The sequence below is a fragment of the Schistocerca americana genome, chromosome 7 (genome assembly GCF_021461395.2).
Source record: "Schistocerca americana isolate TAMUIC-IGC-003095 chromosome 7, iqSchAmer2.1, whole genome shotgun sequence".
NCBI lineage: Eukaryota > Metazoa > Arthropoda > Insecta > Orthoptera > Acrididae > Schistocerca > Schistocerca americana.
In genome coordinates this window covers 34,836,654-34,864,153 of record NC_060125.1, presented here as the reverse complement: position 1 = coordinate 34,864,153, position 27,500 = coordinate 34,836,654, and the positions used below count along the sequence as shown (strand labels likewise).

The 27,500-nt window shown below is 46.1% G+C and overlaps 1 protein-coding gene across 3 annotated transcripts in view; it reads right to left on the bottom strand.

Annotated features, from left to right (window-relative positions):
- The window catches only part of LOC124622522, a 242,915-nt gene that overhangs the window by 49,847 nt on the left and 165,568 nt on the right, over positions 1–27,500 (bottom strand). For 2 of the 3 annotated variants that reach the window (XM_047148255.1, XM_047148253.1), the window contains 2 exons: positions 6,946–7,277; positions 2,199–2,390 (listed from right to left, as the gene is read on the bottom strand). In XM_047148255.1, the coding sequence (XP_047004211.1) occupies positions 2,199–2,390; positions 6,946–7,277 (524 nt within the window). The remainder of the gene's footprint in view (positions 1–2,198; positions 2,391–6,945; positions 7,278–27,500) is intronic. The other variant, XM_047148254.1, reaches the window with a different exon arrangement.

The window sequence follows — 27,500 nt, the reverse complement described above, 5'->3', positions numbered from 1 at the left end:
GACCACCCAGTCCAGAAACAGATCCCTTGCACTTTCTCTCCCCAGTCACCTAGTAATCCCCTCGTACCCACCAACTGGCCACAAAGGAGCAGATCACTTTGTGACTAGTGGCATCCAGGATTGGAACAAGTGAATCACCACTAGGGTTAGGACTGCCTCTCGTGTCCTGAAATGAGGAATGTCCTCCTCACTATCTCCCCCGACCCCCCTACAGTAGTATCCCACTGCTCATCTGACATACGCGATATCTCTGTCTGTTCCTACTCCACCCTCGATCCTAAACCCTACCCTCGTGCCGATATCCCAGTAATAGACCTACGTGCGAGATCTGCTCCGTACTTCCTATCACTGACGACTACTCCAGTTCTGTGACAGATGTTTCCCACCCCATCAAAATCTGGGCCACCTGTGGTAGCAGCCACGTCGGCTGTGTACTTACCTGCAACCACTGTGTGGCATTTCTGGTCCTACATAAACTCGCTAAGTGTATCTGAGGCTTTCGTCCGGTCACTCGATGTCCAGTCTGGTGTGGCAGTCGAAGACAGCAAATGAAAATGGAAGCTTTAAATTCCACGTGTACGAAATCGTTAACACGAGAGAATCGTACGAACGTACCGTCGTTTGAACACTGTACTGAGCCCGATACGGATGACGTAGTAATAAGCGTCTCTTGTGTAAAGAAACAACTGAAAGAGTTGCAAACAAATAAGTCACCAGGTTTGTATGAAATTGTAATTCAGTATTACAAAGAGTACTCTACAGCTCGGCATTTATTGCAAATCACCCAGCGCAAAGGCCTACTCGACTGTAAAACAATGCAGGTGACTCCCGTATACGAGAAGGGTAAAAGAATTGACTCACAAAATTAGACACCAATATCCTTAACACTGGTTTGCTACAGAATTCTTGAACATGTTCTGAGCTCTAATATAATAAATTTCCTAGGGACTGAAAATCTCATGTCCAGAAATCAACTCAGTTTTAAAAAGCATCGCACGTGTGAATCTCGGCTCGTCCTTTTCTCACGTGATATACTGCAAACTATAGATGAAGGGCTCCGGCACTGGGCAGATCCCATACTTCTAGATTTTCAGAAAGCATTCCACTGCAGGCTCTTAATGAAAGTACAAGTTCCCCGATACGTGAGTGGCTCAAAGACACTTTAAATTATAGAAATGGTGAGTGTTCGTCAGAGACAAGGGGATTGTCAGGAGTGCCCCAGGGAAATGCAACAGGACTTCTGTTATTATCTATATATATAATATATAATAATCTATATCTATAATATCTAAGACGGGGTGGGCAGCAACCTGCCGTCATTTGCCAGTGACATCGAGGTGTACGGCAATGTGTCGTCACTGAGTGACTGCAGGAGAAGACGAAATGACTTGGACGGAATTTCTCGTTGGTGTGATGAATGGCAGCTAGCCCTAAATGTAGGAAAATGTAAGTTTATGTGGATGAGTAGCAAAAACTAATCCGTAATGTTCGGATGTAGCATTAGTAGTGTCCTGTGTGACACAGTCACATCATTTAAATATCTGTGTGTAACACTGCAAAGTGGTACGAAACGGAACAATCGGGTAAGGTGAACGGTCGACTTTCATCTATTCGGAGAATTTTAGGAAAGTACGATTCATCTGTAAAGGAGACTGCATATAGGGCAGTAGTGCGACCTAGTCTGCGAGTGGAGCAGGACAGGAAATGAGTAGTAGTGGTACAGGGTACGGTGGGTTGCGGAGTGCGAATGTAGAGGTAGCATCCCGCGTAGGCACGAAACTGACAAGTTGTCTGTCCACGCAAATGGCCACTGTCCGACTGTGGCCGAGGGACGGCGGCCACACGGCTGCCGAGAGTCACACCCGGTACAGTGTGCTCGACTTCGACATCCGCTTCGCGGCCCGTGCCGTCTGGATTTTTACGTGAACTGAATAAGTAGGAACTCAATTAGGAACTCAATTAGGAACGTATCTACCATTCCCGTAACTCCCCTAGCCCGACTTCTGCCAGTCCCCAGCCTCCACCGTCCTGTAACCTCTACGGTGCCCTCGCCCCGGCCTCTACGCACTTTCTATCCCTCCAGAGTACCTGCATATTCCTTTCTCCTCCGCTTTTTCTCTCCTATCCCATTTTAATAGACTCCATCCCCAATGCATTAAGCACTCACAAGAAATGTTTACGTTCACCACTTAACTTACTTAAATGCCAGAGGAGCAACTCCAGGCGGTAGTCGAATAGGGATCGATATCCTGAGTTCCTGCAAGTTCTTCAGCTTTCCCAGGGCAGTGAACGCCTCTCTCGGTATACTGTGGACCATCTCAAAGTCGTCATCCTCGCAGAGTTCCAGACGTTCCAACTCGGTGCAGGCCTCCAGCAACGGTGGGACACAGCTGTGTAACAACAGAAATGGGGTCTTTCAGAATTATTCGTCTCCCGTCACGTTTCAAAAGACCAAAGAAACAGAGTACTTTATATTATAACTCTAAATTAATAGTTCTTATACTGTATTTACAACAACAACGTGTTCAACTGTCACTATCGCATCATTCGCTGCTGAGATCATTACTATTAGTGTCACAGAAAGTATACCCATCAGGGATGAATTATACTAATATATGTCTGCTTGTCTGTATTGTGTGGATGGATATGTGCGTGTGTGCAAGTGTATACCCGTCCTTTTTTCTTCCTAAGGTAAGTCTTTCCGCTCCCGGGATTGGAATGACTCCTTACCCTCTCCCTTAAAACCCACATCCTTTCGTCTTTCCCTCTCCTTCCCTCTTTCCTGATGAGGCAACAGTTTGTTGCGAAAGCTTGAATTTTGTGTGTATGTTTGTGTTTGTTTGTGTGTCTTTTGACCTGCCAGCGCTTTCGTTTGGTAAGTCACATCATCTTTGTTTTTTGATAAATTATACTAATATACGTTAGACATAATGGTGAGAGTTAAGGCCCAACATATTAACACATTCAGTTGGTGATGAAATAGTGTTTCCGAAGTCAGCTTTTAATACTGCTAAGGCTTCAACATACAGTTTTTTCTCTTTTTTGTTTTTTGTCTTCAGAAACTGGGCATTTCATATTTATTTATTGTGTGTATATGATGACCAATAAGTCAGTGCTGCCAGCTGTTGCTTGCTCATGTAATTCAGTAAAATAAGTAAAACAAAAAGTTCTTTTACAACATTCTGCCTTTAAATGATTATTGACATATACAGGCACAATTGTTCGTGAGAATATATTGCCGAAATGAAAATCTTTGTATGAGACATCTTCGTAAACAACACGTAGGTTCTCGAAGCTGGTGTTTAGTCCAGTTTAAACTTCTGAGCTGAGAAGCTGAGGTCAATATATAAAACTTTTCTCTGGCTCTTTGTCTCCCGTTTTGGGAGACATCTTCAGAAGTAAATGGTACGCTGCCGGTATTGCCCATTGATGAGTGCCCGTCAGTCGATCGGACACCCACGTGTATTTAGAGCCAGTGTGGAGCATCTCTTCTATTATTGCCCGTGAGTTGTCGTCTCACGTGCAAAAACAGTCATTTCGAAAGACTACATTGGCTCGATGACCTCTTGTCAAAGTACAGGGTTTACGCAAAAGGGGGCAGCAGATATCTAGAATTAACGTTTGACAAACTACAAAAGATACAAACACAATTCCAGTGATCCTAGACAGAGAAAAGTTAAAAATTCTGAACAGTCTGTGCAGAAGTTTAGCTAAAGCCACAGTGGTATTGTTACATGTTTATAGGAATTACCATTTATGTGCTGAAATCAGGAAAATTTGAGTCCAGAGGATAACCTGAGTGTGGAAAATCTCCACATTAGTCTATTCACTGAGAGCTGGAATGAAACAGACACAGTTTCACGTGACCCACAATAATGTTAAAGGAAGAATAAAACTTATTCTGTTGAAGTTGAACTGCTTTGATTCAAGTTTATAACAAAACACTCTTTTCTCTCTTTTATAATGCAGTCTAATTTCCACATTTGAGGTCAAACTTTTTCCATCACATGGAAAACACATTTGTTTCACTCTTCTGCAGTCACTGCTTGTTTTAATAGTTCTTTAACTTCTGACATTTTGTGTGTTCTGTCTTTTTCTGCAACACAGCCTTCGATTTTGGCCCAAACTACCTCGATTATGTTTAATTCACCAGGTATGGAGGAATCAGAAGAAAAGTTTTCCCTGCTCCATCAGCCATTTCATCCACTGCATATTCTTTGTGCACTACTCTGTTCTTTTTTAACAATTTCCAGTAATTCTTTCTTCAATACTCCATTTTCCAATAACAATATTTTTAGATTTTAGTTATTCCGGTATATCTCGCTTATTGGCATTCAGATTAGGTACTTCTTCTTTTCAACAAGAATAGCACGACATGTTATCGAGAACAGTAACTTCTTTTTGCTGAAGCCGAAGAAAAAGTCTTCAAACCACTTCTCGAATGTACTGTTGCACATCTCCTCACAGTAGCCTCCACTTTTCTTGGGCCCGTCTTGGATTTGAAAGTTCACACACTGCCTCTGACAAAACCTGCTTTGCTCCCAATATGTGTGATAATCAGGCATTTACCTTTACCTGTTTCCAGTGGATAATGCAGATAGAAATGCTTGTTTAGAGGATTTTATGGACTTATGCACCGAGACGTTACTTCAGGTATGTCGTGTATTTGGCCATGTCTCGTCCAAACAATAGACGGGTCTTCCTTCATCTCTCAACAATTTATCATTTGTAGGTGACACTGCCTCCCTGAAATCATCTCTGTCTATTAGCACGCTACTGCATCCACACCGAAAGTATTTAAAATTCATTTCTTTTAAAACTGTATGATAATAAAATGATATATGGAAGTTGCTCAAATGTGGATTTTTAATCGTGGCCACAAGCACTTTGTCAGTTGTTAGTGACATGTTACAAAAAATTTCCTTCGTATCGCAGTTCTATCGAAGTCACCAATACTTCCTGAAAGTTTGTCATAATTTTTCTTTCTTGGGAGACTTTGAAGAGTGTGACAACCAAGTTTTTTTCAAAACAATATTGGTCACTGACTGCTCTGGATACAACAGCTCCATTTTACACAGATTAAGAGCCATGTGCTTCTCCACAGAAGTTAATGACTTCTTCTTTGATCACTTCTCAGTTAGAGTCAAATCTGACAAGTCGGCCTCGCTCACCGTCTCCGCAGAGGACAACATGACAAGTTTACTCCTATGTTATACAAATAGAAATAAAGGGGATAGCTACTAGGTGACCACAAAAATAATGAATGACGAATGTGATTACAATCACTGACACTGACACACGAATAATCAAAAACTGGGCTTTCAAACGAGACGAACTTTACAATCAGAATCTAAGATCACACACTAATGACTTACAATCGCAACAGACGTGGCCAAACTGAGTGAAGTGTGCCCCGTATTGCTCACCTCTCGGTGGCAGTGCTGCGGTCACGTGCCTCGTCGTGTCCGCAGGCTGTCTGTCATTTCAGTGAATGGAGTGTAGTACTGGAATACCTGCGAGACTAAACTGGAGGTGTCGGCAGCCGCTCCTACGGTACAGCTACGGTAACTTCCCGACCGACTGCTGTAATTCAGTCAGGGCCTGATCAGTTTATTAGTTCACCACTCAGCAGGTTCGTACACCAGTGATTGTAGTGAGCTCGAATTATGTGTTTCAGAGTGAAGCTTTTGTTACTGCTCGAAATCTGTTGTTCTGTCCTGGATGATAACAAAGATCGTGAGTTATTTTTTATAATTTTTTTTCCCAGTTGTTACATTTATTTCACTTAGATATTACCGCACTGTTTGAAAGTCAGCATCATCTACCAGCATTGCAAATACATGTGCTCACCGAGTATTTTTGTGAACATTATTTTCACAATATTTACATTCTATCTGCACGTGTTGGAATGAATAATTTTTTTTTATAGTTTCTGTGTCTCTCTGTATGATGCTTACTAATGAAACAATGATAGTCCAGGTCACAATGATTCCTGATAACAGTTAATTGTCAACAGTCATTAATTTATCAGTGGAAATAAAATAAAAACTATGTCAAGGAACTGGAGTATACTGAATTTAAAGACACAACTGGCGGGACCAACTTGTGATATATTTGCTTTGTGGAATTTACCGTAGTATGTACACAGATATTTCCGGCAAACGTTTCACAACGAAGCTACGTAGTACCAGTAAATAACTAAGGTATCTGCTCCAGTACAAGCTCCCGTAATAACGTGAACAGTTCCTTCGTACACAAGTTGCTAAGTGCCTCATAATGTTGCTGCTTTCTACTTTGGGCGATAATAATGTACACCAACAAGTTGAAGAGAAAGAATTTATGGTAAAATATTATAGACATAAACAGAAAAAGTAATGGATCCAGAATGGTGCCCTGAGGGATACATGTTTCAAAAACTTCCTCATCCACAGGCTGTGTCTATGCAATGAATCATTATCAGCATTTCTTAAATTATAAGTGCTAATTTGGAAATGACACATTCTGCCTGTTAATTTCACTACGAAATGTGCAGAATAATTTTCACGACAAACTCGGAACCCAAAATGCGCGGGTGAGGCTGGCTTGCCAGGTATTGTTGTATTGCACAGAACTGAACTGGGTACAACTGTTAAATACGGAGGCTTAAACAGTGGCACGGTCACTTACGAATGGAAGTAATTCCGTACCAAACTGACGAAAGCTGACCTGCAGCTTTTTTAAAGGAATCGTAGCAATATTTAGCTAGCTACATAACAATCTGTATTTAATAGCCCTTTATACGTACGCGAGAAGAAATATGCCAAAAGTCCACTTACCATAACGAGAAAGGCGCAGGTTATACCGTGTAGGGTGAAGATATCGAATACACGGGAAGCACACTCGTCAACCGAAAGTAATTTCGAGTAGAAGTTAGACAATCTTAGGAGGACAGGTAATAACACTCACCTCGTCCCACCCATCGCCCACTTTATGCGTATCGACCTGAGGGTGTTCCTCTTGGCTCTCAGAAAGTACCTCAGGTCTTCCATATTGATATACGTAAACCCAAAGTCGACCTCGGCTAGTTGCGGGCATCCGTTGACCAGAGGTCGCACCAAACAAGGTTCCTGGGTAGAGCTACGATCGAATTCCTTGTATTCCGGTTCCAGATTCAGCACACGGAGGTTGTGCAGCTGCGACAGGGCCTCCGAGCACCTTTCAGACTTCAGCAGTTTGTAGGGAGCCGTCAGTGTGTGTATTCTGGTGCACTTCTCCACCAAGGTCTTCAGTACCTGCAACTGAACGATTCCCCTTCTGTACAAACACCTACAAAGAAAGCAATGGCAAACCTCAAGAAGAAAGAAACTTCGTTACCGGTCATATAAACAGATGCTTTCTGTCTTTTCTGAGGCACATAATCAAATTCCAGTGACAGAAGATGCACAGCAGCAAGACAGGTGGACGCAAACGAAGTCAGTATTAGTGGTGAACAGAAGGACGAGGATGACGATGACGACGTGCGGTTTGTCGGGAGCTCAATTGCACGGCCAATAGCATCCGCACAAAGTTTCAATTTTTTCACAATCCAATGTAGTCACTGCCACGAATGATGACGACAGTAGTAAAATGACGAGGAAAGCACAAACACCCAGTCCCTGGGCAGAGAAAATCTCCAACCCAACCGGGAATCAAACCCGGGACCCCGCGATCCAGAGGCAGCGACGCTAGCCACTAGACCACGAGCTGTGGACTGAACAGCTCCCACATCGTCCACGCTCACTGGGCCAACTGGTTGTCAGCTAAGAGACGGCTGGTATTCACTGTGAACAGGTTACAATCTCATCTGGCAAATCCTCGAGGAGTCGGTTCGTACTGTCTGTGTCGCAGCTGCTTCCGACCGCCCCGGTTCTTTTCTAGTCCGACCAAATTCTCTGTTCTCATGACCTACATTGCACGACAACTGAATTTGCCTCGTTTTCTTGTTCTTAACTGACTGTGTACCCTCTCACTAATCGTAAACAAATCGGAATAAAATTTCTATTGGGAAAAAGTTGAAAGAAGGAGCAGAATCTATATGCATCTGCACTGACAGCAATAACTGGAAGAAATGCTTAGTGTATGAAAAGTTTATTTTGGCTCAATGACAGTTTACGTAATGGTTTTTAGCTTTAGTATCAAACCAATATAACTAGCCAAAATGAATCCCTTAAAGAAACAAACTTACATATGTAAAACAGCTCCAGATGTCTGATTATTTTACAAAATGTGTTAATGTGTTAAATGTCAGACATTAAGGATGGAAGGAAGAAAAAGTTTTGGAAAAGTTTGAATTTATGTTTGAACTTCGTCAGAAGTTCTCGATTTCTGAAAAGCATTCGATTCAGTACCAGACTTATTCTTATTGTCAAAAGTTCAATCGTTGGGGGAATCGAGTGAAATTTGTACCTGGATTGAGGACTTTTTGGTGGGGAGGGAACAGCGTGTTATCTCAGATGGAGAATCATCGTCAGATGTAGAAGTAACTTCAGGTGTGTGCCAAGGAAGTGTGTTGGGAAACTTCCTCCTCATGTCGTGTACTGATAACCTTGTGGGCAATTTTAATAGTAACCTCATATTTTCTGTAGATAATGCAATTATCTATAATGAAGTATTACCTGCAAGTAGCTGCATAAATATTCAGTCAGATCTTGATAAGCTTTCAATGTGGTGCAAAGATTGCCAGCTTGCTTTAAATGTTCAGAAATATAAAATTGTGCACACCTCAAAAAATGTAGTATCCTATGACTACAATATCAATGAGTCAAAGATGGAATCGACCAACTCATTTAAATACCTGGACATATCATTTTAGGGATGTTAAACGGAATGATCTCATAGATTTAGTACCAAATAGCACTAATACGGGATATTGAATGGATACAGAGAAGGGCAGCACAAATGGTCACAGATTTAATTTGACACACGGAAAAGTGTTAAGGAGATGCAGAAGAAATTGAACTGTCAGACTCTTGAAGATAGATGTAAACTATCTTGAGAAAGTCTAGTAACAAAGTTTCAACAACTGACTTATAAATGATTACTCTACAAATATACTACAAACGCCTACATATCTGTCACACGGATATCACGAATTAAAATTAGAATAATTATAGCACACACAAAGGCATTCAATCAATCATTTTTCCCACGCTCCATGCGTAACTGCAATAGAAGAAACCCTAATAATTGGTACAACTGGACATACCCTCTGCCGCGCACTTCACGGTGGTTTGCAGAGTACGACTAGATTAGATGTAGATGCAGAATTAGAAGTAGAAGTCATTACGTGCTCTCATTATCAAACATAGGACGAGTATAGTCTGGGATGAGTTATTCTACCTCAACACATATACACAGTTTCTAAGTCTCGTACTGGTCTCATCCCCCCCAGGGGGCTTGCCACTCTTAGGCCACCACGGGGGCCCAGCTTTTGCAGCACCTTTTCCCTTTCGTTCCACATGTCTGTCCTCTCGTTGAAGTGTGTTCCGAATTTTCAGTAGCCGATATCAGAACAGTCCAACATTTTTCGGTCCTTTTCGCTTTCTCCGTTCCCGTTCTCCCGTCCTTCCTCCGCTCCAGTGTTTGAGGTTCCTCCTTTTCTTATTCCTCACTGTGCGCTCCTGAAGGTCAACCTGTGCGTCCGACACGTAACGGGTGACGCGGTAACGCACAACTCGTAGCCCCACACCGACAGGTGGGGTTCGCACGTACCCCCCGGTACGGACCCGGCCCAGGAAGGGCGGTTGCCCGTGCTGCCACCTTCCCAAACTGCCAATCGGTCCCTCTGTCAGGCGTTCGGGAGGTGCGAACGACCACCTGAGCCAGGAGCGCTCCCCTCCGAGGGAGGCTGACGGTCGGAAGGAGTGTGCCGTCAGAGGCGCCGACAACCGCGGGGCATTTTCTCGCCACGAGCCGATCGTCTCTTGGTAGAAGACGTCTACCGAACGTAAGTGGAACGAGGCTAAAGATTCAGTGACCCTCTGCACCACAGTTCCTTGCCATTTTACAGCTGAAGACGGTCTGTCCTTTAGCTACGGTAAATACATTTATTATTCGGAAAGGTGTCGACGCAATTGCCAGGCACGTGAAATCCTGTTCTCGTTTACACGACGGTACTTCAGTTTTGGAGACTACTACCGATTCTCGAGCACGACGACAGCTCACAGCTTCGCTCCTCCGCAACTATCCCGCCCGTGTCGAGGCCCACCGAATGCCGTATGCGTCCCGCGGTGTTATTTACACTGAGTAGCTCGACGGTCCGATCGAGACAGAAATCCAAATGTACCTCTCCGATCAGGGTGCCGTTACGTGTAATCACTAGTGCTCGTGTGCACTCTTTTTCTCACTTTTTATAGAAAAATGTTTCTGTCAAAGATCAAAGCAGGCTACGTTCTTAACCCAATGCGCTGCTACTACTGTCACCGTTATAACCACACTCAAATGTCCTGTCGACACCTGGCCAAATGTGTAGCCTGCGACAGGGATGCTCGAGAGGGTGACATTCTGTTTCCTTCTCCCCGCCCTGCCGACTGCAGTGGCGACTGTGCCGTCTCCTCCTGAGACTGTCTGCGTATCTCGACGAGTGGGTCGTCCGGAAGATCTGGCCGAAGGAAAAAGTGCCTCACCCGGTCACTCGCAATTGTCGGCCAGTCGGAAGCCACGTGTTCTACCGTCCGGCACTTAAAGTACTGTCATCGCTACGTGTCACTCCACGAAGTGTGCGGACATGCGACCTCAAATTCGGCACCGCGGTTGTGAAATCGCACAGTGTCCCCGTCTCCTGCTCCGGGTGTGCGACGAGCCACCGAACTTTTGCCTCGGGGCAGAGTCACCTGCTACACGACCGGCAGGCCGGAAAGGATAGGAGGAATACTCCCGTGAAGCCCTCTTACGTCTCTCCGGCCGACAAACGTCCGAGTCTTCCTCTGCCGACCAGAAAGGCTCCGAGAAATCAAACAGAGGCAAACGGTCGTCTCCTTAGCCAACTTAAGTTCGTTTTATTAGCTGTCTTTCCTTCTGTGAATTGGGCTTAATGTGTAGTCATTTTTACTCCCTTTCATCTTCGTGTCCTACAGTTCTGAAATGGGCACGTACGACTCTAGTTGTTCTTGTGCCCTAAAATAAAACAAAACAATACTGGTCTTATTGTGTTAAACCTTTAACATAAGATCATACATCTCAGTGAGTATATTATGGCAGAATTTTAAATTTGATCAATAATTATATGAAAGGCCGAAAATCCAATTTTTGTTGTCCCTGAAGTTGTTAGTGTACAATCCCAGTTGCAAGTTCCAAATCTGTGTTAGCTATTTAGTGATACAGATCTCACAGCATAGGTGCCCCATTGGTATGCGTATGCTGTGTTACAGACCTCCATGGGCAGTTTCACAAGACACTCAATATTTAATCAGCATAAGGCACTAACATTTTCACAATTAAGCAGGCTAAAAGCAATGCCACAGATACCTGTAGTAAGCCAACCATAAACCACGTTCCACTTACACCACCTGGCAAAACAGCAACCTATTTGTGCATATTCCATGGTCAGGTCATTATTTTGGCTACTACCATTAAGCATGGGTATTTGTAAGCAGAGAAGAGGGAAGGAAAAGAACAGGCACAGTCCCCTGCGAACAAGACTCAGTGGCAGCAACAGCAGCAGCAAGCTCACAGATCACTCCCCCCCTGTGTTACGGAGCTGGTCAGTGTCGTGTATTGTAGACTGTGTACACTCATTCAGTTCATGACACGATCCGAAGAAATCGTGACTTTATATTGTACTTCTGATAATATAACAGTCTCATATTTTTCAAAAAAAGATACAACATACGTAAGCCTTATTTTAACACGAAATGTATTCACAGCTGCAAATACGGAGAACCGTCGGCTGTGTGATGGAATGATGACAATGAAAATTTGTGCCAGATACGGACTCGAACCAAGATTTCCCACTTATTGCGAGCAGTCGGTTTGCCGTTAGGCTATCGGACCGTACTTCCAGACGAGATGCAAACTTCAATATATTGTCAACCGTATGTCCACAACCTGCATTCGTACATTCGTTATATATTTTTCCATACAGGGGAGGCATTTTTAATTGAATGCTGCTTGCCTGGTGTTGATGGATAAATATGATATTTCAGTGCCTGTATTGTTCAGAAGTATGATGCAATATTCCTTCAGAGATGCACGCTTTTTACTTCTGGACAACACAGGCACTACAATATCGTATTTATCCACCGACACTGGGCACGTGAATTTCGATTAAAAATGCCTCCCCTGTACAGAAACGTACATAATGAACGCACCGGTGCAGGTTTTCGACATGTGGAAGTTTGGGTCTGGCCGTGAAGCGTGCAAACGGACAGGTGACCGCTCACGATAAGTGCAAAATCCGGGTTCACGTCTCAGTCCGGCACAAATTTTCGCTGTCACCATTCCATTATACAGCTGAGATTTGTCCGTATTTGCAACTGCAAATACATTTCACATACGTCATAATGGCTGCAGCTTACCACAGCCCGTGTTCCTTAGGACGTGCGTGCGTGCCCGAAGGAATATTACACTGCACTTCTGAACGATGTGCTCTGTACCTTATTGTAAGCCTTATTTTCAGAAGACTATTACTCTTTGTACTTCTAATTTAATTCAAAATTATAATCGTATCTGAAATTATCAATCTCAACGTATGAAATATTTTGAGCAATAATTTGACAATTTTATAAAAGAAGTATTTAACCACATACGAAGATCTCCGGATGTAAAATATCGACGTATTATAAGATAGCTGAACTGAAACTTCTCCTATCTTTGCTCTCGTCAATTTGTGTAACGAGCAGTTGTCGGTTAGTTACGGAGCAAATAGTTTCACTGTGAAGTCACGAGGTGAATGACGTGGGAGGTATCCCTTTCTTTTTGAGGTCACTGGCTGGCTGAGGTTTGTTTTGTACTGCAATGTGGAACTGCTATAAATTACTACATGAGAGATGGAAACAATAAACAGAGAGAAGGATAAAGTTTCATCGTGCAGCATTGTCCTTATCTTACAGTGAAGGTCAGTCGTTCTGCCTAGATCTAAAAATGCTAATTCCATAGAGCCACAAATTCAATAAGGAGCAATAAAAAGAAGGTACTGTGCGACCTTCCTTCTTGCCAATTTATTAGCTGCACACACGTAGCAAAAAAAGTGTGCTTTCTCTCAGCTTTTATTTTTCAGTTCTTTCTGGACAACAGTAGAGGAGAGAGTCAGCTCAATTTGGAAGCTCGGGTCTGGGATCTTACAGAATAAAAATTTGGATACTGTTGTGGACCTACGTGTTTGCAGATTGAGGAGAAGGAATTTTATGTGGGTTTGTATGGAAAGTAACAGTAATTATTTCTAAAATGCAAGAATGATGGTTGGACTAACACTCAAGCGAAGAAAATTTAGAAGCTCGTGAAACTTTTGTGTTGAGGTGTTTCAATTTGAGTGAATATGTTAAATTTATGAAACTGTGAATAAAGGCGTAGCACCAAGAGTATTAATTGAAGAATACAGCAAAGCTGAAATTAGTGTTCATGGTGATGTAGCAAAGTTGCAAACTTTGAATGATAATGTTGTAGAAGATAATATTTTGAGGTAATGCTCTAAGCACAGTAGAGGATCCTGTTCTACAGACAAACTGTTTTCTGCTGTAAAAGTCTAATTGTAAGCATTACTCGAACTGGCTAGGGCAAATGAAGTTTCAGTATTAGTTGCTAAAAAGCATTAGGAACCTGGCACTTGCATATATTTCGTGTGGAGAAAAATATCTGTAATAGTTTTTCCAAAGTACAAAAACTTGAAAATTTCAATTTTGTAAACAGTTACAGCTCACTTGGTGGTTGGTTTAGAAACAGTGGCAGACTAGTTTGTGGTAGTGATGCAAACAACATAATATTTACTGTATGCAATTCTGATGTAAAAATGTAAAACTTAAACTCACAATCTCTAGCTCATATCAAAATTTTTTCAAAAATATGTGGCAACTGTCAATAAGGGAAATGTGTGTTTTATCTGTGAAAGACTTTCTTTGAGAAGTCTGATGCTGGGTTTTTCACATGCTGTAACATTCATGTTTTCTGCTGTAATGTGTCTAGTTATTGAGTGTTTCATAAATGTATTTCCCTCAAAACGTGTGTCATTAGTAACAGGAATTATCTTAACTGCATTAATAACCACAGTGGTGACTCCAACAACTGTTAGTTATGTTGAAAACTGTGAGTGTGCATCGCCTTTTTTCTTGTGTTCCGGTTCCGTTCACTACCGACACGGGTCATATTATTCCTTCGCGTTCAGACTCCTCCGTGCCTACAATGCCTTGTCACTCGTGGATAAGGCAGAAATATACGACTTCATTTGACGGGTTTCCGATGCCACTGAACCAGCCTCACCCGGCACTATACGGCCGACAACGTCTGCTGCCCTGCACGCCTACCACCTCGTGGCGAGTAACCCGCTCACCGGCCTCGTCCCCGTAAAGGACTCGCCACATCACACTGCCGGTCCGTGGCCGAGGTTGGAACGAAACGGCCCGTCCGGTGAGTCCAAAGCGTGCTGCCCCATTCTGCAGTGTTCTCACAATTTGCGATGACGACGACCGGCTCCTCTGCTGCGACGGGTTCCGGTCACACAGTTTCATTTTCGTACGCTCACTCGGTGACGCCAGTCACCTCTGCCGCACCGGTACGCCAGCACGCTCACCTCTCCGTGTCAGCACTATTGCCCGCTTCAGCAGTGACGCGGGTCACCTCCGCCGTGTCGGAGGACCGCATCTCCGCACGTCTCGCTTCCCACGTGCACAGATTTTCGGTGATGCTGGTCGCTTTTGCCGCACCGGTCACTTACGCTCTCGCACCTTCCACCCCGGCTCCTGCGGCACCGCCCTACGGCACCCGTACTCTGCTCGTGCCCGCTCCAAACGTATCGGCCGACGGCGCCGCAGCAACCCTCCTTACGCACCTCACTCGCACCCGGTCCTGCCGCTACAGACCACAGCATCCTTTTCTCGTCCACACCCGCACGTCCGCACCTGCTGCCTCCGACTGTGGCGCCGCAGCCCCCTCCGGACCTACTCGGGTCGTCGCTGCTCCCCAGAGCCCAGCCCTCCACTACACCACCCCTGCTCTGCCTGCACCTGCTCCGGTCGTGCCGCCTTCCGATGGCCCCTTTCACCGACGCACACGTTTTGACCGTGTCCACTCTCGATATTAGCAGCCTCCGGCACGCGTCCGACTACGAGCCGGGCCGGGCTTCCGCTGCTTCGGGCACCGTTCCGATAACGGCCGTCCCACCACTCGGTCACGATTTGACACCGCAGGCCGGTACAGCTCCCCTGTCTCAGTGCACGTTGGCTGCTTCCTCGCCCACTCTTAATACTACCACTCTGAGCTTTCCCGAGGTGCGAAAGGACAACCCTAAGATGTGGTTTGCCCTAGTGGATTATATCCCCGATTTCCGTGCTGTATCTGACGTTATCGTGAGCACAATTTACCTTACCAGTCATTGGCACGACCACATCGATCTCATCAGTGATCTGCTGCTTTCATCACCTACAGACTGCAACTGTACATTGTGTAAAAGTTGCCTCATCGAGCACCTCTCCTGTCCTCCTCCGGAGGCCACACACCAGATTATTCACGCCGAACTATTCGGCAAATGAACGCCGTCTGAGTTCTGACGGCACCTTCACTCGGAAATCGACAGTTAAGTTAGGACCGACATCACTCTCTGGACCCTTCGGCTCCTCAAACTTTCTCAGGAGGTACAGCCGGAGCTGCTTCCGCGTACCACTGCCGCTACGGAGTCGAGCATCCGTTCCGCTGACCGAGCATTCGCTATTATTCGCCTCTGCCGGTGCACGCCTCGAGCGTCGTCGCCGACTGCGGCGGTGGGGGCAGTGCCGTCCCCGCTGCCCCCTTCCTCACGTGCTCACAGTCGCGCACACCCGGGCCAGACCACCACTGCAACACCACTGACATCTGTCGGCCTCCGCCCCACACTGCCAGTGTCGACGACCCGACATGCACCACACACGGATGAAGCTGTGCCCGACCGGCCTCCGAGCGCCGACACTGCCTCTCCGTCCCCCCTCCCTACCTGTCCACAGTGTCAGCTTCGTGCGATGTTTCGCCCACCGCTCACAACTGCAGGCCTCTGCGCAGTCACCTAAACACGAACGGCAGTCACGTTTAGGTGCCACGCCACGTCCCGCCTCTACGCCACACGGCGCCTACCGGTCCGGATCACACGGCGCCCACCTCGGGCACACACTCACCGTCTCTACGTGGTGACGTAATGTCCGGCCTCCACTTCCTCGTGCACACGGGAGCAGCTGTCGGCGTCACCCTCGCCACTGTCACATCTGATGACCCCTCTCCAGCTTCACTACCTTTTGTCACTGTAAACAGACCACGTATCCCCTCTCACAGGTACGTAAGGTTATTACTCTGTGTTTCCCACAATAAGCTTTTCCCTGGACTTTTTACGTCGTAGAAATCGACAAACCTGTCATAAGGTTGAACTTCCTCTGCCACTGTGACCTCTCGCCTTACCTTCGAGGCACTGCAGTCCACCACTCTTCCGGTGCCACAATCTCCTGTGGCGACAGCCTTCTCAGATCTCCGAGCTCTCACACGAGTGCTCTCAGATGGCAGCCCTCTGCACGCAAAACTCGAAGCAGATCTCTTTCGACTCAGCGCCGTCCCCGACTGCACATGTACCGGCAAACTTCCGCCGCATCTCTGCCGATACTGTTTCCCGAGCACGATCTTGACCCCACAGTTGCGACCCGGGCGGACGTGCCGCTCTCTCTGTCCACGGCAACTACACGAACGCCAATACACGAGGCCCGGCAACCGCACCTGCTTCCGTGTGACGTGCGTAGTGATTGTGACATCGTCCTCGCAGCTAGCACGCCGTCACACTCACTGCCCACCGTCGCACCGCATCTCACCCGCGATCTCCCGATGTCAGCTGACACGTCACTCACACTGCCAGTGAACCTACTCCACCTCCCACGTGCCAACATTCCATCTCCCACCAATGTTATATTTCATCTGCTACCGGCGACCTGCAGCTCACACAATCGAGCCCCCCCCCCCCCCCCCCTGCCGTCTCACCTACTGCTTAGTCGCTATCAGCAGTGGCACCTGTCACGAGATAAATACCGCGGAGGGGACTCTGGTTCGACAAGGTTTGGCACCTTAACCCGATCGAGCTACACTGTGCTGAGGACACTGTCAAAGACGCGGATATCCTGTGGTCTCAACCATCAACTGACCCTCACCGATACACCTCGTGTTAAAGAAAGATGGTACATTCCGTATATACGGTGATTACTGAATGCTAAATTTTCGCCGGCCGCTGTGGCCGAGTGGTTCTAGGCACTTCAGTCTGGAACCACACGGCTGCTCCAGTCGCAGGTTCGAATCCTGCCTTGGGCACGGGTGTGTGTGATGTCCTTAGGTTAGTTAGGTTTAAGTACTTCTAAGTCTACGGGACTGGTGACCTCAGATGTTAAGTCCCATAGTGATTAGAGCCATTTGAGCTAAATTCGCACCACATCCAGGACTACACACAACTCTAGCACAGTGTCCGAGTGTTTACAGTGCTTGACTGCTGTATGGCGTGTCACCGAGTTCCCTGGCACCCACCCGACATACCTAAGACTGCTATCGATACGCCATTTGTGCTCTCTGAATACCAATTTGTGCCTTACACCCTTAAAAAAGTTGCACGAACGTAGCAACGTTTTATCGACTCAGTGGTGTTTAACTTTCCTTTTGCCTATGTGTACCTCAGTGATATTCTCGTGTACTCATCATCTATCAGCGACCATCAGGAGCACCTCGTCAAGTTCGCACGGCATCAGAATTGAATGGCATCGAGATGAATTGTGAAAAGTCGCAGCTTAGTAACACCACTGTTACTTTTCTGGGACACACTGTTTCGTTTGCAGGCATGCGCCCCCCCTTCAGATGGGTCAACTCCAATCTTAGCTTGCCTCTCCCAGAAGATCATTCTGCACTAAGATGCCTTCTAGTCAGGGTAAGTTTTTATCGCCGACACCTCCCCCGTGCAGCTTCCGTACAAGATGCTGTTTGCCCGACGTGTTCCTGGCCGATGGATCAAACGACACGATCGACACGTCCAACTGTCTGAGAACCACGCTTTCTGAAGCTGTTACCCTCGCCCGCTCCAAGCTAAATCCACTTACGACCCTCACGGCAGATGCCAGCAACAGGGCGTGGGTGACACTACAGAATCACTCCGATCTGCCTAGAAAAAACTGACAATGTCTCAGTGTAAGTGGTCGGTGTTTGATTGAGAACTTTTACTGGTTCATAAGGTGATCAAATACTTCTGTACGATATCGAAGGGCTTCACCCACTATATTTGTGGTGTCACCGCCAGACACCACACTTGCTAGGTGGTAGCTTAAATCGGCCGCGGTCCATTGAGTACATGTCGGACCCGCGTGTCGCCACTGTGTGATCGCAGACCTAGCGCCACCACAAGGCAGGTCTCGATATACGATAGAGCACTCGCCCCAGTTGTACGGACGACATTGCTAGCGACCATACGGACGAAGCCTTCCTCTCATTTGCCGAGAGACAGTTAGAATAGCCTTCTGCTAAGTCCATGGCTACGACCTAGCAAGGCGTCAATTGTAACAGTGCATGTATCTTACGAGTCTCATTTGTATAGTCAAGAGAGATGTATCACCAGGAGTGAATAAAGTTAAGTATATTCCAAAGCTACGTATTTTCTTGATAGCAGTCATAACGTATCTTGTTCCAGAATTCACGCCCGTCTGCGTTAGATAGCGTGCCTATCGGCCCCCTCAAAATAACACTGTGTCGGCACATCTGTCGACACATCATTTGGCGACGCAGCTTAAAGGAAACGTGTTCTTTCTGATTGCGTACATTTATTTGTGTCATGGCTTCGCCAGATGTACTGTCCGAATTTTATCGCTTGCAGAATCAGCAGGCGCAGGCGTTATTGGATGCCCTTGGACAGCTCGTCCAGGGTCAACGTGCACTGCAACACGATGCGGCAGCCGCCGCTTCACCGCTACCGCAGCCACAACTCGCAGTTGCACCGCCTTTTAGGCACTACAACCCGGTGCACGAATCGTGGACAGAATGGTCCCGACAGTTCGCCGTTTTTGCTTTCTTGTGTCGGTGTGTCCACCTACCGTGTGATAGTGAAATTGTTTCCCCGACGCGACATAGCAACTCTGTCCTACGAGGAAATTTTGTCTGCTTTAGATGCCTATTTCAAAGAAAAGGTTAATGTGGTTGCAAAAAGGTATACGTTCTTTCGTACAAAACATACGGCCGGTCAAACTAATAGGGAGTGGGTAGCAACATTGCAAGGACTTACTAGGGACTGTGCCTTTGACTGTGACTGTGGCCTTTCTTATTCAGATACAATGGTGCGTGATGCAATTGCACAGAACGTTTCTGATGTTCGCATACGGGAGCAAATTTTGAAACTAGTAAATCCCTCCCTTCAACAAGTGATAGACATATTAGATAGATAAGACACACTTGACTGTGCTCAGGAATCTTTTGAAACTTCGCCAGCCGTGTGTAACATTAACCAGCCCGCTGGACGCGCTGCACGGCCCGGTAACCGGGCCTCGCGCACTTTGACGCAGCTGCCGCCGCGCTCTAAGCCAGGTGTGCCGCGCCAGCACACAAATGCAGTGAAATCATGCCCGCAGTGTGCTACTCGACATTCGCGTGAACATTGCCCGTCACGCCAAGCTATTTGCTTTTTCTGCAATAGGAAAGGACGTGTTCAGAGTGTTTGCCAGAAAAAGCTCAGATCAGACGATCACAACCATTCCAGGCCCTTTGCTTCGCGCCGGAATGGAACCAAGGACACTCAGGCTTGTGGACCTTCGCCCATGGACATTTATGTCATTAATTCCACTTCGTCCAGTGACACTTTCTCTAATAGTGACTGTGTTCGTCCCACAAAAACTGTGCGTCGACGTCGCCGGAAATCACGTCAATTAGCAAGTGATTCTGTACAAGTGTCTGTTCAAATTGCACAAAACAGTCGCTCTTGTCGTCAGCAGGACAATAAACTTTTTGTAGATTTGGACTTTAATGGCAAGGTCATACCATTCCAGCTCGATACCGGAGCTGCAGTTTCAATGCTCAATCACGACACGTACAAACAACTGGGCAAACCTCCGTTGCGTTCCGCAAATGTTAAGCTAACCACATATTCAGGACAGAAAATTCCTGTGTTAGGACAGTGCAGCCTTCTTGCAACATACAAGGGACAAACGAAACTTGTGTCATTTTACGTTCTTCATTCTTCTACTGCAGTGAACTTGTTTGGTTTAGACTTATTTCAGTTGTTTAACATGTCTATTGTAAATCAGGTCCTATCAGTGAATCAAACTGTGCCTTCAGACAGTGTTTCTCGTCTATGTGACGAATTTGCAGACATTTTTGCACCGGGCTTAGGTTGCGCTAAAAACTATGAAGCACATTTGGAACTGAAAGTCAACGCGCAACCGAAATTTTTCAGAGCGCGCAATGTTCCCCACGCATTGCGTGATGAGGTCGCAAGAACGTTAAACGATCTCGAATCACAAGGTGTAATTGAACGTGTGCAAGCTTCTCTCTGGGCCTCACCCTTAGTAATTTTGCCAAAACCTTCCGGAAAATTGAGACTTTGCGTGGGCCCAGAAGATCTTTTTGCTAAACTGTGCCCGGGAAAATATTTTTCAAAGTTGGACCTAGCCGATGCGTACTTGCAAATACCGGTGGACGACGAATCCCAGCGCGTATTGGTGGTTAACACGCATCTTGGATTGTACCGATTCAAAAGACTGCCATTCGGGTGTGCATCCGCCCCTGCGTTGTTTCAGCAATATTTACAAACTATTTGTGCGCCAGTCCCTACTGCGGCAAACTATCTGGACGATAGAGTGATCTCCGGACAGACAGAAGAAGATCATCTTGCGAACCTACGAACATTATTTCAGGTCTTGCGACAAAATGGTCTTCGCTTGAGGAAGGACAAATGTGTGTTTTTTGCTCGTGACTTACCATACCTGGGACATGTCATTAATGCCCAAGGCATACATCCGAGTCCAGAGCACCTCCGTGCCATACAAGAATTGCCTTCCCCTCAAAATGTAAAGCAGCTACAGAGTGTGTTGGGTAAAATTAACTATTATCATAAATATGTGCGCAATGCCTCTTCCATTTCAGCTCCGCTTCATCGCTTACGCCGTAAAGGTGTTCCGTTCGTCTGGACGATGGAATGCGAACGCGCCTTTCGCCAGTTGAAATCGGCGTTGCTTTCTAATACTTGCCTCACGCCTTTCGATCCCCAGAAACCCCTTTTGTTGATGGTAGATGCATCGGATTTCGGGATCGGTGCTGTGCTTGCGCACAAAGTTGGCTCCCATGATCGCCCTATTGCCTTTGCGTCCAAATTGCTCTCGTCTGCGCAACGAAATTACTCGCAGATAGAGAAAGAAGCTTTGGCTCTCGTGTTTGGTGTTACTAAGTTCCATGATTTCTTGTATGGTCGTCACTTTACCATCATCACAGACCACAAACCTTTGACATCGCTTTTTCATCCGACCAAGCCTGTACCTCCACGTACAGCGCAGAAATTCATTTGCTGGTCTATTTTCCTCTCGCAGTACCGCTACGATATCTTGTATCGGTCCACTGCTAAGCACGGAAACGCCGATGCGTTGTCCCGTTTGCCTGTTGCTGAGGATAAAGCATTCGATTCTTCCGAACTTGCTTGCATGTTCATTGATGCGGAATCCGATGAAGTGGTCGAATCGTTTCCGATTGATTTTCGTCGTGTAGCTACAGCCACAGCTGCTGACCCTGTCCTTGCTACTGTTTTGCGTTTTGTTGCTACGCAATGGCTTTCGTCAAAGTCTCGGATCGAGGATCCGTTGGTTCGCCGATTTTTTGCTCACAAGGAGAGACTTTTTGTTCGACGTGGTGTTTTGTTGTTGCGTTCTGATAATGATCAGTCCAGAGTCGTGGTCCCACGTTCGTTACAGTCCTCTGTTTTATGGCTTCTTCACCACGGACATTGGGGTATAGTGCGAACGAAACAACTTGCTCGTCAGCACTGTACTTGGTTCGGAATCGATGCTGCGATTACGCATATGTGTTCTTCTTGCATGGCGTGTGCCGAACAACAATCCGCACCTCCGCGGAAAGTCTTTGCATGGCCAAAAGCCACTTCTCCTTGGCAACGCTTGCACATTGATTTTGCTGGTCCATTCTGGAATGCTCGATGGTTGGTTCTGGTTGATGCCTTCAGTAATTTTCCTTTTGTTGTCCGGATGTCTTCCACGACGTCCTCTGCCACCATCCAAGCGTTGTCTGCTATCTTTTGCATTGAAGGTCTTCCGCAGACTATTGTTTCCGACAATGGCCCACAATTCATGTCCACAGAATTTCAGTCATTCTGCCAGGCCAATGGTATTCAACATCTGACATCCGCGCCGTTTTCGCCTCAGTCAAACGGTGCCGCTGAACGATTGGTCCGGACTTTCAAGTCACAGATGTTGAAGTTGCAAGAGTCGCATTCTCGGGAGGATGCGTTGTTGCTCTTTTTGTCCTCGTATCGCTCTAAGCCCCGAGATGGTCGCTCGCCGGCTGAGTTGCTCCACGGTCATCCTCATCGGACCCTGATGTCTTTGCTGCATCCGCCGCATCAGGTTCCAATGCAGCGGCAGACTCCTGCTTTTGCTCCAGGCGACGTTGTATTCTATCGCAACTATCGCGGTTCACGGCGTTGGCTCGCAGGGCGCATTCTTCGCTGCCTCGGCCGCGCGATGTATTTGGTTTTGGGGGCCTCTGGTGAGGTGCGTCGGCATCTCAATCAGCTGCGCCTCTGTCGTCGCACGGGTTCTGCCACTCCCCGTCTGCTTTCAGCGACGGTGCCATCCGGTCAGCGCCCTGGGGACCCATCTACTGGCTCGCCTCATCCCCAGGTGTTACCGACGATGCCTTCCATTTTGCCCCATGGCGACGCGCCGCCGCCTGTTCTCCCGCCGGCGCCGCCCGCATTCGACGCTTCGCTGCAGCCGCCACGCGCCTCCCCGGGTCACGCGCCGCCGCTCGCTTCCCGTGACCAGCTGTCCTCCGCCATGGACCTCTTGCCCGCTCTGGACCACCTGACGTCTTCGCGCGTCGGGTGCCCAGGCGCAATGGAGGTCGACCCTTCGGCCCCTCCTGTTTCTTTACGGGCGCATACACTGCATGTTGACGTGCACCCTGGACTAGGTTTTCAGGCGTTTCCTAGCTCCCCTCGGACCGAATGGCCGGGTGCGGGTGGCACAGCCTCGCCTGTTGTTAGGCTCCCCACCTCATCGCATACGTCAACATGGGGTCCTCCCCACGGCGGGCGGAAGCCTTATAACACGACCGTTTGCCGATTTGCGGGGGAGGAATGTGGTGTCACCGCCAGACACCACACTTGCTAGGTGGTAGATTAAATCGGCCGCGGTCCATTTAGTACATGTCGGACCCGCGTGTCGCCACTGTGTGATCGCAGACCTAGCGCCACCACAAGGCAGGTCTCGATATACGATAGAGCACTCACCCCAGTTGTACGGACGACATTGCTAGCGACCGTACGGACGAAGCCTTCCTCTCATTTGCCGAGAGACAGTTAGAATAGCCTTCTGCTAAGTCCATGGCTACGACCTAGCAAGGCGCCAATTGTAACAGTGCATGTATCTTACGAGTCTCATTTGTATAGTCAAGAGAGATGTATCACCAGGAGTGAATAAAGTTAAGTATATTCCAAAGCTACGTATTTTCTTGATAGCAGTCATAACGTATCTTGTTCCAGAATTCACGCCCGTCTGCGTTAGATAGCGTGCCTATCGGCCCCCTCAAAATAACACTGTGTCGGCACATCTGTCGACACATCAATATTCACGGACCGTAAACCTCTTATTGACGCCATTTGCAACTCGTCTCAGGATCTCCCTCCCAGTCGGTTTCGCCACCCCAACCTCAATTCCACAGAGGCGTGATACATTCACGAGACAGACAGTGGTGGCGGACTATCTCTCACAGGTCAGTACTGTCTCCGTGCCTACCGACCTCGAAGACCTGGCACGCCGGCAGGCAGCCGACAGATCGATCCGACATCTACGTACCGACCGATCGAGTTCCCTCACTCTCAAAATGCGCCACCTTCCCGCAGTGACGACAGCGGCAGGGTCTGACGAGTCATCCGACCGAACTGTGACGTGACGTCTTCAGTGCCTAACACAACTCGTCCGACTCGGGCATAAGAGCAACCACCACACTGGTAACTGAACGTTAAATCTGGCCAGGAGTCAAGAATGACTGCTGCACGTGGGCAAGGGTGAGCACCCCGTGCCGACGTAGTGAGGTCGGCGGGCACGATTCGGCACCTTCACCGTCCTTCACCGGCAGGCCGGGGCACGTCCACGTTGATCTCGTGAGTTCTCTCCCTCTGTCTGAGGGTTTCAAATGCGTACTGTCTGTGACAGATCAGGCCACTCGGTAGGTTGAGGCGGTTCCTCTGGAGGACGTCACAGCCGACTCTATTGCCCACACATTCGTCAATGTGTGAGTCTACCGATTAGGCTGCCCCTTTTCCCTGATGACACACCAGGGCTGCCACTTCAAGTGTAACCTGTAGGACCAGCTGTGTGCTCTGTGTTGCGTGTCGGAGATCCACACCGCACCCCGCCACTCGCAGAGCGACAGCCCGGTCGAGTGCCGGCACGGGACAGCCGAGGCTGCACTCGTGTGCCGTGGTGGACTCTAGTCTGAGGAACTTCCCCAGATACTTCTAGGCATACGTGTGGCACTCAAAGAGGGCCCAGACACATCACTTGCAAAAATTCTGTACGGCGAACCACTAATCCTGCCCGCCGAGCCGGCGGATGACGTCCCGCCTCCCTCTCGAGGCTCACCGCTTGCCCCGGTCGAGCGCACCCGTGCGCACGTCTCCGACTTCGGACACCGCCACCTAAGATTCACACCACTCCACACGTAAGGACTAGAAAACGTGTCACTATGTTACGTTACGTGACAATTCTGCACCTGGCATTAAGATACTACGTGTTGCTGCTGCCAGTCTCCTACACACTGCCACAGGACTGTGGACAATCTCTCCACCGTGCTCCGCACATCTGGGATGGGGGTGGGGGACCTCTGTGGTGACTATTAGTAAGTGAAAAAGGGTTTTATCTGTGAACGATTTTCTGTGAGGAGTCTGTTGCCAGCTTTCTTACGTGCTCTAACGCTCCTCCTTTCTGCTGTTTTGTGTCTAGTTACTCAGTGTTTAAGAAATGTATTTCCTACATTACTTAACTGCATTAATATCCACAAATATGTCAAATCAGCACTCTAATAATGCTGTTTACACAAACACTTGTCTGAGTCTAGCAACAATAATCATAATTTTTAGCAGAATACTGTTGAGTGAAGAGCTGTAATCTATGAAAGCAAAACTGTGCCAATTGATTCTCACAAGCTATGTAGCTTCTATGTGACAACAAATGTAAACAGATTAGCAGTAGGGTACAAAAATAAAGTATCACAATTTGTATTAATTAAAAAACAGAAAAAGCCCACTGACAAAATTACATTTCAGACCAACAACAGTGATCGATAAACAAATTTCTCTCTTACGGGCTTTGAAAATGGTAGGATCGGTGTCATATTGTGATTTCCTAACGATTTTGTTCTTATTATGCTCTTTGTTTACAATTTGAACTATGTTGTGGAATGATTAGTACTGAGGATGAAACATACTGTATGAAGTAGTTAGTTATCTTGTGCTATATCATATTACTCTGCCTGGGTTGTGATAAAACTCTGACTCATAAACTTTTTCATTATTTAAAACAATATTATCCTGACATTAAAGTGGAATGTGCAGTTTATTGATTTGGTTAGAAAGTTAAGAATTTGTCAGTAAATATCCTTTAAGCTTTTTCACAGTTTGTGGAACAGAAAAATATTTATAAATGAAATATAAGATTACTTGGAACATTATTACAGTATCTGTGTTGAAAATACTTTTGGGAAAGTAATGTCATTTCATGTTCTTCTAGGTTTCCTTGGTGTTCAGTTTCATGGAACTGTTTTTGCATGTTTTGGCTTACATTTAGCACAATATTTAAGATTTGATCTTTTACTATTTACAGTCAGCATTTTAACAGAATTGTTACAACAAACTGAACAGACAAAAAAAGGGTTTAGCATTGAGTATATAATGCATTAAGCAGAGAAGTTATTTTATAACTTTTATCTTGTCCCAGTCATTAGAAGAGAACGTTGACTACGGAGAGATTTTTTTTTTTTTTTTTTCCAGACTACATAGGTAGTATTTGAAAACTGTCATAAGATATAGGAGAGGAAAGCTATGGATAGGTATGGAATGACTCTATTTTGGATGATATGTATGTTATAATCATGATCAGAACTTTTTTATTTTTATTTTTGCAATGTGGAGAATATTTTTGTTGTCAGTTGACTACGTGTTTTGATAAATGAGGTGATTAAGGTGAGACTGACATGTTCTTTTATTGGAAGCTGATATGAATGATATGATGTAGAAGATGATGAAGTTAAAGTTAAGGAACTGTATTGTGATTCACAGTATGCTATATTCAGCTGGAACATGAAGTATATGTTTGCAACAGAGAATGAGCTCAAAGTTTATAATGTACTTATTGTGGTAAAAGAAGGATACTGATTGCATTAAATAATCTTTGAGATAAAAGTACATGATGGGATTATAGATTATTGAAGTAATTAACCATGGAAAATAACTTTAGTTTAATGAAGTGTGCTGAGCAGTATATGCTCCCACGCATTTGATAAGATGAATCTGGTTATTAAAAAGGAAGGTTGTTGGGCTTAGCAACATTGTTTCTTTGAAACCGTATATTATTCCTGAAGAATTTAATATTGGAAAAAGGAGGTTTTTCATATGAAAAAGAATCGGATATTTTCTTGTATTAATCAAATATTAGATCCATTTGTGATTTCACAGATTTATGTATAGACATGTAACACTATTAATTTCAATATAAGTCTGCAATATGCCAATTTTGTACAGAGAGGTAAATGAATCCTTCAGAGAAATATACATTCATCAGTGTATTACAAGCTCAGTGGGCACACGGCTTCGAGCTGTTGTTGCACTGTTCTATTCTTAGTTCTTCTTTACCTTTAAATCTACCCATTTCATCTTTTTCTATCCATACTATCCCTCTTTCATTTTAAGGAACAATTTTGATGTTCTTTTTTGTCTCGAGTATTATTTAATTGTCTACTGGTCTTTGTTTGCAACATAACACATAGCTAATCAGTTTTCGTTACAGTCTTACGATCTACGGTATATTGATAAATTTCACTTATGGACCGTCTGACAGCAACTGAATAAAACACAATTTTAG